The sequence below is a fragment of the Castanea sativa genome, chromosome 6 (assembly GCF_040712315.1).
Source record: "Castanea sativa cultivar Marrone di Chiusa Pesio chromosome 6, ASM4071231v1".
Taxonomy (NCBI): Eukaryota; Viridiplantae; Streptophyta; class Magnoliopsida; order Fagales; family Fagaceae; genus Castanea; species Castanea sativa.
Window position 1 is genome coordinate 807,383 of NC_134018.1, and position 10,168 is coordinate 817,550.

The 10,168-nt window shown below is 33.0% G+C and overlaps 1 protein-coding gene across 1 annotated transcript; it reads right to left on the reverse strand.

The window, feature by feature from the left end:
* Positions 1–8,071: 8,071 nt before the first annotated feature.
* LOC142641620 (uncharacterized) lies at positions 8,072–9,715 on the reverse strand. Its single transcript, XM_075816089.1, has 3 exons — positions 9,565–9,715; positions 8,704–8,882; positions 8,072–8,486 (listed from the first exon to the last, which is right to left on the reverse strand). The coding sequence occupies exons 1-3, from the start codon at positions 9,641–9,643 to the stop codon at positions 8,253–8,255; spliced, it is 492 nt and encodes a 163-aa protein (XP_075672204.1). The 5' UTR covers positions 9,644–9,715; the 3' UTR covers positions 8,072–8,252.
* Positions 9,716–10,168: the final 453 nt, after the last annotated feature.

Sequence of the window (10,168 nt, forward strand, 5' to 3'; positions counted from 1 at the left end):
GCTTGCAAACCCTCTTGCCTGTTCAGCCTCTTGAAACTAAATCAGAGCTTCACCATCAAGATGATATGAAACCACTAACACCTTATGAAGCTCAGGAGTGTTGTGATATGAAAAAAATTGATTGGTTTTGTATATCCAACAAGTTGGATATTCTCCTTGAAATCGTGGAAACTCAAGCTTCAAATTCTTGATTGGTCCAAGTGGTAAATGTTCATGGCCTTCATTGGAAGCGTAGTTGTAGAGAGGGAAAATTCCCGACCTATCACAAGCTGACACATCATACTACCAAAGTCCACAAAATACAACCAATTACAAAGCGCCACGTACTGCTGCTAGGTTTTGCCATCGCTATTCAGAAACCAATAGAAATTTGCCAAGTGTCATTGAAATAAAGGCATGAAACTGCATCAGCAGGTGTAAGCAATGACACAAGCAGCTCCGCACATGTAAGCGATGACACAGGTAGCCTCGCACGTGTAAGCAGTGACACAAGCACTCAGCACATGTAAGCGATGACACAGGCAGCCTCGCACGTGTAAGCAGTGACACAAGCACTCAGCACGTGTAAGCGATGACATAAGCGGACCAATCAAACTCCGCCACGTGTCGCTCACCTACCCCTAAACTCCTATAAATAGAAGCCTTCCTAAAACATTTAGGAGGACACAGACAGAACAGAGAGGACGGAGACAGAAGGAAGAAGATATCTTGAGTTCAGAAATCCAGAAGCTCTGCCGGAATCAAACCCCGAAGCCTCCAAGAACTTCAAGAACTTCAACCTCGAATACAAACAACATTCGAAGCAAAATCATCCAAACTACTCGTCCAGATCTCAAAGTTCACTGGAATCAAGCTCAAAAGCTTCCAGAAATCTCAACAAACCATAAATCAACGGAGCTCTACGGAATCAAGCCTCTAAAGCACCGAAGAACTTCCACCACAAACCTTCAAACACGAAGAACACACGAAGAACACGAAGAACACGAAGAACACGAAGAACAAAGAATTTCTAACAAGCTCATAGCCAGAGATTCATTGTAATTCCGTTTCAAAAGATCTTCGATCCATTCCTCAGCCAAATTGAAGAATATCTTATGTTCAAATCAAAATCACATTACCACAATTCCAATCAATAAATCTTTCAAGGAGATCGAATCAGAGGATCACTCTTTTGTAATTACAGAGAATTGTACCACACATTTATCAATACAAATTCGTATTTGTGAAACTATTTTACTTGTTTGATTTATTTCGAACTAAGAAATTTAGTCGTCTATAGTAGTATTAACCAAATACCCTCTAGATTGTGATGATTGTTGACGTTGCTCCTTAGAATCAACCCAATTCTACATAAATGTGGTGAGGGTTTGTAATTGCTTCTTGACTTCTTGGAGGGTCTGTTCATGGTTGTCAGTAATCTTGGATAAAGTAGGAATTTTTTTTTTTCCAGAATTTTGGGAATTTGATCTTGTCTTAGTCATGTTGCCCAATCTTGGATCACTGCTCTGATATCAAATGTTATGATTTTGCTTATAGAGAATGGAAAAGAAAGAGAAATATGGTCACTTCAAGGGGACCACACCTCCATAGAAAGATAGAGAGATCAGAGTAAGAGAATGCTTGAAGTATTATTGCTTAACCATCATACAAAATCAATCCTCCCTTTATATCTGTGTAACTTCCTTCCCTAACAGAATGCTAGACATTTCCTCACTAACTAACCCCTTAACTAACTCATACAAGTTACAACACACACATGCCAATTAATACAACACACACGTGCCACTTGCTTCAAAACACTAGCTGCTATACACTACAATGCAATACAACACAAGTGCACATAAGGTTCCCCATTGTAAAAAATACAAAAGTTTGGATCAATTTTAGACTGAAACCCTAAACGTTTAATGGCCTGGTGGGCTTAATTAAAATTCTGTAGAATCTCATCTCAATCGATTGAAGGCTTCTCTCAATTGGTCGAGCCAACTTGGTTTTCAATTTCTAAAACGCAGCTTATGCATCTTTGAATTTTGACTTGTATCACTTTAAGCAATGTCTAAAACACTTCATAGACACTAAGATCTATTTCTAGACAAGTTGATGTACTCGGTTTGCCAATACACAAATCATTTAGAACCTAAACATTTATTTTTAAATATTTAGAACCTAGCAGTTTCTTTGTAGTTTTTGATTGCTATTTAATGTGGAAGTAGTATATATGAGCCACTACCATAAAAGTAAAATATTATGATGATTTCAAAGTTTTTTTTTTGGGTGTGTTTTTTAGGATATGGAGGCCTAGTTAGAGGCCATTAAATTTTAATAAATGGAAGCATTTTTAGTCATTTTATCTTTGTTTGATCATTTTCTCTATATGTTGGTACACATGATGATTTCGTCTCATTTAGATAATGAACACAATGTTTGCAATTGGGTTCTTAGGATTTGGTGGTGAGATTGGAGTGGTTGAGGAAGTGTTTAATAAGTGTTCAGTTATAAAAATAAAGTCTAATTTTTATCTAGATTTTATTTTTATCATTTGAAATATTAAACTTATAATAAAATATATTTCATTGTCTTAGCACTATTCAATGCCAACCTAATATATCTAGATTAGTAAAGAAACTACTTCTAGGACCAAAAAAATTTATAAGATATGAATTAAGAAAATTGAGTTAGTTTCAAAGAATTCAGCAACAATGCGAGAAAATATCGTAAATATTATACAACAAAATAAGTATTATATGTATGGGTCTTTATTAAAACACATAAAAATCATTTTTAAATGAAATTACAAAGTTTTTGCACATGGTGTGGGACATAATTGTCTAGTTGTTAATAGAATACAAATATCATCCAATAATTCGTAATACGAACTCCACGTCAAACCAGTAAAAGCAAAAGTAAAAAGCCGTATTGCTCGAGAATAATTTTTCTCCTTTGCATGGTCCGCTGTCACCTCCTTCTAAGCTATCTATCTTCTCTCTACGCCACGGCACCAATTCTCTACCAAGTGCGCATGTAGGAGGGTCAAGCCAAACAAATTATCCACAAGTACTATCATCAACCTTGCAAGCAAAAAAGAGATTTAAATAAAAGAGAGAGAGAGAGACAGATTATTTTCAGATTCAATCAGTTTGTACACAAAAAATTCCACAAATTGTTAAGATAATATATTGTGATTGGTGCTAATTAAAATAGTGTCAGTGATATGATTTTGTTCTTATAACAATTTGACATATCGACGCTTATGAAAAAGAGGATGAAAAATTCTATGCTTTTAGATTAGCACAGTACCCCATATTTTTCGCACGCCCAAAACCTCCTCCCTGTGCTTTCACCTTTCCATGATGTCTTCACTGGTGCCACTTTTCCACAATGACAAAAATGCATCCAAGGACTTCCAACTTCCAAGTGCATGTCATGAAGTTGAAGAAAGACATGGTTGAGGGCTGGTGCTGGTGCGGTATATCTGTATAAACTGAAGAAAATGGCACAAAGAAATGCTATTATAGGCCTTGGAAAGAGGTGGAATAAACCGAGCTTGTTTCATTCAAGTGCTTAAGAATTAAGATGCGCACTTGTGATATATTACTGTTAATAAAATGGTTTACGCTTAAAACATAACCATAGGAGATTTAAGTGTTATACTTCAAAATTGTTCTCTAATTTCTAATTGTAAAATCTGAAAATGTTTATATCTGAAGTAATCATTAAGATGTTATAATATCTGGATATTGATTTATGGTTAAAAGAATACGCCAACTTGCTCACGAGTCATGTGCTTCATCACAATAACGTCTTATACCGATATTCATTAGGCCAACGGTGTAGCCCTCCAATGGCCATAGCTTCTATTTGGTCTTTGATATCATTACCATGATAAGTTACAGTTCCTAAAAAAAAAAAAAGGTGCCTTGATGCCATAGTCTTGTAGCAAATTTTTTTCAATCAAAGAAGCTGAGTATGACAACTTCCAATGGCAATGTATTTTGCTTCAATAGTGGACAAAGATATGAAATTTCATCCGTGCGGCAAGATTACTGCCTACTGCAGGAGACAAAAATTTACTAAGCCAATTATAAAGCATCATGTTAAATTTATGGGTCACTAAATTAATTAAATAAAATAAATAAAGTGTTGACAAGTGTCATTTAAGATGACATTACATTGGCAATTAAAATTTTCTATATGTCACTTGGGCCCATGAAATAAATATAAATTTCTAATTAAATATGTTGATAATTATCTTTATTACAAATATATAAAAATAGAGATATTTATCCACAAACAATAGGTCCTAGTGGGACTCTCTGATTTTGGGCCAATATAAAATCACTACTTATCCTTAAGGAGTTCAATTTAAAATGGGACTTATCCTAAGAAACCATTATAAATAGAGGGCACCCCCTATCATTCTACAACAATTTTTCTAGATGTCAAAAATCTAGAGAAACTTTGTCTCAAGAACATTCTAAGATTATTCTAAGAAACTAATTCGAATCCTTCTTCCAAAACTCAAAGTTCCATTGGAATCAAAACTTCAAAAAGCCCCAAATCATTGAAGCTCTATGGATCAAATGTCTAAATCCCAGAAGAACTTCCACCTAAAAGCCTTCGCATTCAAAGAATCTTAAAAAAAACTCAAAGAACAACAAATCTCCAACAAGCTCAAAGTCAGTGATTCATTGTGAAAATTTTTCGATCTATCTTCCCACCAAAGTATAGAAGATTTCGTATTCGAATTAAGACTTGGTCTTAACAAACCGTGAATTGATGAAGAAATTTTCTAGAAGATTTAATCAGATGATTTTTCTTTTGTGAAAGAATTAAATCTTGATAATTGCACTATTTAATAAATACAACTTTATATTTGTGAAACATTTTCAACTGTTTGATTTTCATATATACTTGAGATTTTGTGTTCACGCCTACCTAAATGCATGCACCAGAAGTGCTTTTCCTATTATCAGTACTTAAGAATCTACTTGGAACATAACTTACTAACATGTCCCCAAGATCAACTTCAGACTCTCTAAACTCCTTGTTCATGAAATTCTTCTCACATCATGTTCGTGATCATAGTCAGGAGATCTACTCCAAGGACAACCGTGAAGATTTTAGCTCTGAAACAACATTCTAGGATTGGCTCTTTAGCTTCAGAACGTTGTGTATTAGGTCTTCTGTACTTATAGGTTGATGATAACTAGGTTTATATTTTCTCTCTTTGTAGCATATAAAAATAGCTCTCTAAATTAAATATCTTCTGAGTTGTGTTATAATATGACCTTTTATATGCTTGCTTGTAGGGAACGGAAAACCAAGACAAAACATTGACCTAGTCAAAACAGGTCAGATTTATCTTTTCCATTTCTTGATCGATCAAGCCATCAAGAATTTGCTTTTGATTGATTGAGCTATGATTAAAAGGTTGTTGAAGAATATTTTTTGATCAATTGAGCATCAATCGAAGGGCAGTCAAAATCTTGAAATTCTATTTTCTTTTACATGCATCTTGAACATTATAACTTGAACTTCAAAAACACATTACATACTCAATTTAAATCATAACTTTCCACTTTGTCACCAAAATTGGTGTGCCTTTTATTGCTTTTACTATTATTGTTTTAGAATTGGCGATTGATTACTATGGTTGAATTACTTACTGAACTATGGGTTCTAGTTAACTCAATTGGTAAAGTTTTTGATGGTTGAATAAGAGATTTAAGGTTCAATTTCTGTCTATACCAAAAACCGATTGATGTCTAGTCTGATGATAAAGAACTATCATCAGGAGTGACCATAGGATGAAACTCTCTCCAAAAAAAAAAAAAAAAAAATTACTTATTGGAATAGACATAAATTGTTCAATTAATACCATCTAATCCGGTACATATATAATTTGGGGTCTAAATAAGATTTTCCAGAAAATGTTTTCCTTGGTTATTTATAGAAAATAAGTCAAAATGGTGGAAAAAATTTTCTACTTTTGAGAAATGGGAGTAGTTTTCTACAATTCCCTTATGGCCTCCCCCATTCATTTCTTCATGCTCCTAAAACCATCACCATCACCATCACCATCACCAGTACCACCTTCACTACATTCACCATGACCATTGCTAATTCTATCACTGCCACCGCCCCATTATCTTTGAGGCCGCTACCACTAGCACTCTCACCTAAACCAATGTTGAATCTATGTGAAATATTAATGATTTTTAAGTGTATTGAATGATGTATATAAATGTTAACGTTTTCAAGGTCATATTCAGAGTCGCAACAATAAATATGAATACTGGTCACTCTTTTTGGAAATTTTTTTCCACAAACAATGTTTTTTCAAGGAAAATGTTTTCCACCGAAACAAAAGAAAGCATTTGAGACAATACAATTATAATATCTTGTCGATAGAAATACAAAAAATTAATTTGAAATTACAAGGGAAAATGGAATTGGATTGGAAATCTCCAGTGTTTCACCTCCCCTGGTGTGGATTGTATCATTTTATGCATGATGAGCAAATAACATCATCAATTATAACATAATGTAGATTTTCTCTATGAAATGATTACCTCATGAAACTTCCACCTTCTCTCATTCAATTAATCTAATTATTCACATTAATTAAAATGAAAATCATAATATTATATTGATAAATTTTCATTTATTCATTTAATATAAAATTTTACCAACACACTAGGTTACCAAATATGGATCTTCATTAATTCTCTTGTAGTTCTCAACTTCTTGCATTGCCTTGTAGATGGAATCTATGCCTTCATTAATTCTTTTGTAGTTCTCAACACACTAGTTCACATTTTTTGTGAGCTGAAATATGTAACGTGATTGACTTGGTTGGAGTATAGTTATTATGATATTTTGATTTGACGAAGATATATAATTGACAAACTTTGCTAAGTTTTTTGTGAGAAAGTTGTTTCAGACTTCTGGGTACAGTTTGATTATTTAGGCACGCAGTATTTGCTAAAGTTTGGTTATGTTATAAAATTGATTTTTTCAAATCGCAAACAGAATGCCAGAATTTATTAGAAACATTTTTGTTTGGTGTTTAATTATGCAATAATTTATTGACATAAATTTATGGAACATAAGTACTATTGTACCTCTTCAAGTAAACATTGTTGTCCCATCTTATCTTAACCGGTATTAGTTGGTTATGATCCGGGAATGAAGCTTGCGTCTTTTTTTATTTTGAGTGACAGTGGCTTGATATGGAGCTTGGAGGTCGTTGTGGGTTTTGTGAGAGCTATATATGACTGGTTTTAACCTTTTAGGTCTTTGAGTGTTTGAGATTTTTATAATGGAAAATTCACAAATGTATTATATGTTAGAACTCTAAAAGAGAAGAGAAAGATAAATACTGCTTCTAATTGATATTATTGATGAGGTTAGCCACTCTTTTATATATATATATATATATATATATATATATATATATATATTGTTTTAGACCATAAAATTTATTGGTTTCTTTGTTGTTTTTGACAGCTATTTAATGTGGAATCAGTAGGAGCCATGGCTATAAAAGTAAAATATTATGATGATTTCAATGTTTTTTTCGTGTGTTTTTTAGGATATGGAGGCCTAGTTAGAGGCAATTTAATTTTAATAAATGGAAGTGTTTTTAGTCATTTTTTCTTTGTTTGATCATTTTCTCTTTATGTTGGTACACAAATGATTTGGTCTCATTTAAATAATGAACACAATATTTGCGATTGGGGTCTTGGGATTTAGTGGTAAGATTGAAGTGGTTGAGGAAGTATTTAATCATTGTTCTGTGTTCAATTATAAAAATAAAGTCTACTTTTTATCTAGATTTTATTTTTTTCATTTTAAATATTAAATTCATAATAAAATATAGTTTCTTGTCTAAGCACCATTCAGTTCCAACCTCATATATCAAGATTAGTAAAGAAAATCTGCTAAATAGTCAGAAACTACTTCTAGGACTCGGAAAAATTTAGAAGATATGAATTAAGGAAATTGGGTTTCAAAGAATTTAGCAACAATGTGAAAAAAATGTCATAAATATTATACAACAAAATGAGTATCTTATATGAATCTTTATAAAAACATATAAAAATAATTTTCGAATGAAATTACAAAGTATTTGCCCATGGCGCGAGACATTGTCTAGTTGTGAAAGTGACATTTTTTTTATTATTTCACTATACTTATTTAAAAAAGAAAAGAAAAAGAAAGTAAATCTAGTTGTTAAGAGTACATAAATATCATCCTATCATTCGTAATGTGATCATAAACACCAACCCAATAAGAGCAAAAGTACAAAAACACAATATCATCCCGTCTTTCGTATTAATACGATAATTTTTCACCTTTGCATGGGCTGCTGCCACCTCCTTCTCTAAGCTATCTATCTTCTCTCTAAGCCACGGCACCAATTCTCTACCACGTGCACATGTAGGAGGGTCAAGCCAAACAAAGTATCCACAAGTATCATCAACCTTGCAGCAAGAAATAGATTAAACATAATTAATACTTAAATAACAAAGAGAGAGATTTTTTTCAGATTCAATCAATAAGTTTGGACACACAAAATTCCAAAAATTGTGAAGGTAGCATATTGTAATTAGCGCTAATAAAAATAGCGTCAGTAATATGATGAGAAATGGTTATGCAAAAGATGATGAGAAATTCTATGCTTTTAGATTAGCACAATACCCCATGTTTTTCACACGCCCAAAACCTCCTCCCTATGTTTTCACCAGTCCATGATGTTTTCACTGGTGCAATTTTTCCACAATGACAAAACCGCATCCAAGGACTGCCAAGTGCACGTGATGAAGTTGAAGAAGACATGGTTGAGGGCTGGTGGTGCTGGTGCAGTATATCCATATAATCTGAAGAAAATGGCACAGAGAAATGCTATTATTATAGCCCTTGAAAATAGTGTTTAAGATACGCACATGTGATATATAACTGTCAAAATATTGAGGGAGATCAAATAGTTTCCGCTTAAAACATAACCATAGGAGATTAAGTGTTATAGTTAAAAAATTGTTGTCCTATTTCTTCTTTCGGAGGCTTCATGATGTAAGTTATATTTTATTCTTCTCAATAAATATGGTACGTCATTTTGTAAATACTGGCATGCATTTAAGCATGTCATTCTGTAGTTAAATTCTTTAGATAATACAACATGTTAGAGTATTAGATAAATGATGCATTTTCATGCTGAAGCCTGAAAGTAGTATTATTGTTTAGAAGAAATGAAAGAATGAAAGAAAATTTGGCGGGTAGATGCACAAAAATTGCCGTCTACTTGCGACTTTATTTCCTATAACATGCTATGATTCTCTCATTATTTCATGGATCACGAAAACTATTTTGATGAAAAAAGAAAAGAATTAATGGATTTGCAACTCAAGATAATTTTGATAATCCTGAGAAGCAAAGATTAATAAAAATGAGAAGTTGAGGCCCTTGAATCTTTGCTCTTTCGAAGCGCGGACTTTGTGATAGTCAAAATTAATTGAAAATAAACAAAAGAAGGGTTAATGAAAGGGTGAACTGAAACCAAACCAGTTCTCTTGAGAAGATGCTCTGCTGATTGAGTTTGGAAAAATGGGGTTTGATCATCTGCAGCTTCTCCTTCTCCCATGGTCTCCAAAAGAATTAAGTTCTCTCTTTTTGTGAAGAACCCATCTGACAGAAATTGAATTTACAGCTTAAATTTGTAAAGATGATTTATTTGCCAGAGAGACAAGTGCCCTATGGGAGAAAAGAAAGAAAAAGTCATAGTCTAATTTGGCGTTTAGAAGAGTATAACTTTCTGTTAACATGTTTGGAAGATTGTTCAAAGAAAGGCGGTTAATTCCACACCAGTATACGCATCTGTACAGTATGGTGTATGTGCCACGTCAATTGAAATTGGTAGTTTAAAACACGATTTCAGTTAAATTACAAAATTGTATTTTCAAGATATGATTTTACAATTTTAGATTTTTAACTAAAGTCTTATTTTGAAGCCATGTACAATTTTCAAGTGCTAGCTGTGTGTTTGGTGCGTGCACTGTCGGTATACAACAACAATTCCCCTATTCAAAGTTGTACTTGTATTAATGATAGGACTAGTTGTGTCAATATAATGTCCAGAACTAGAAAGGTAAGAAACTAATTTCTATTA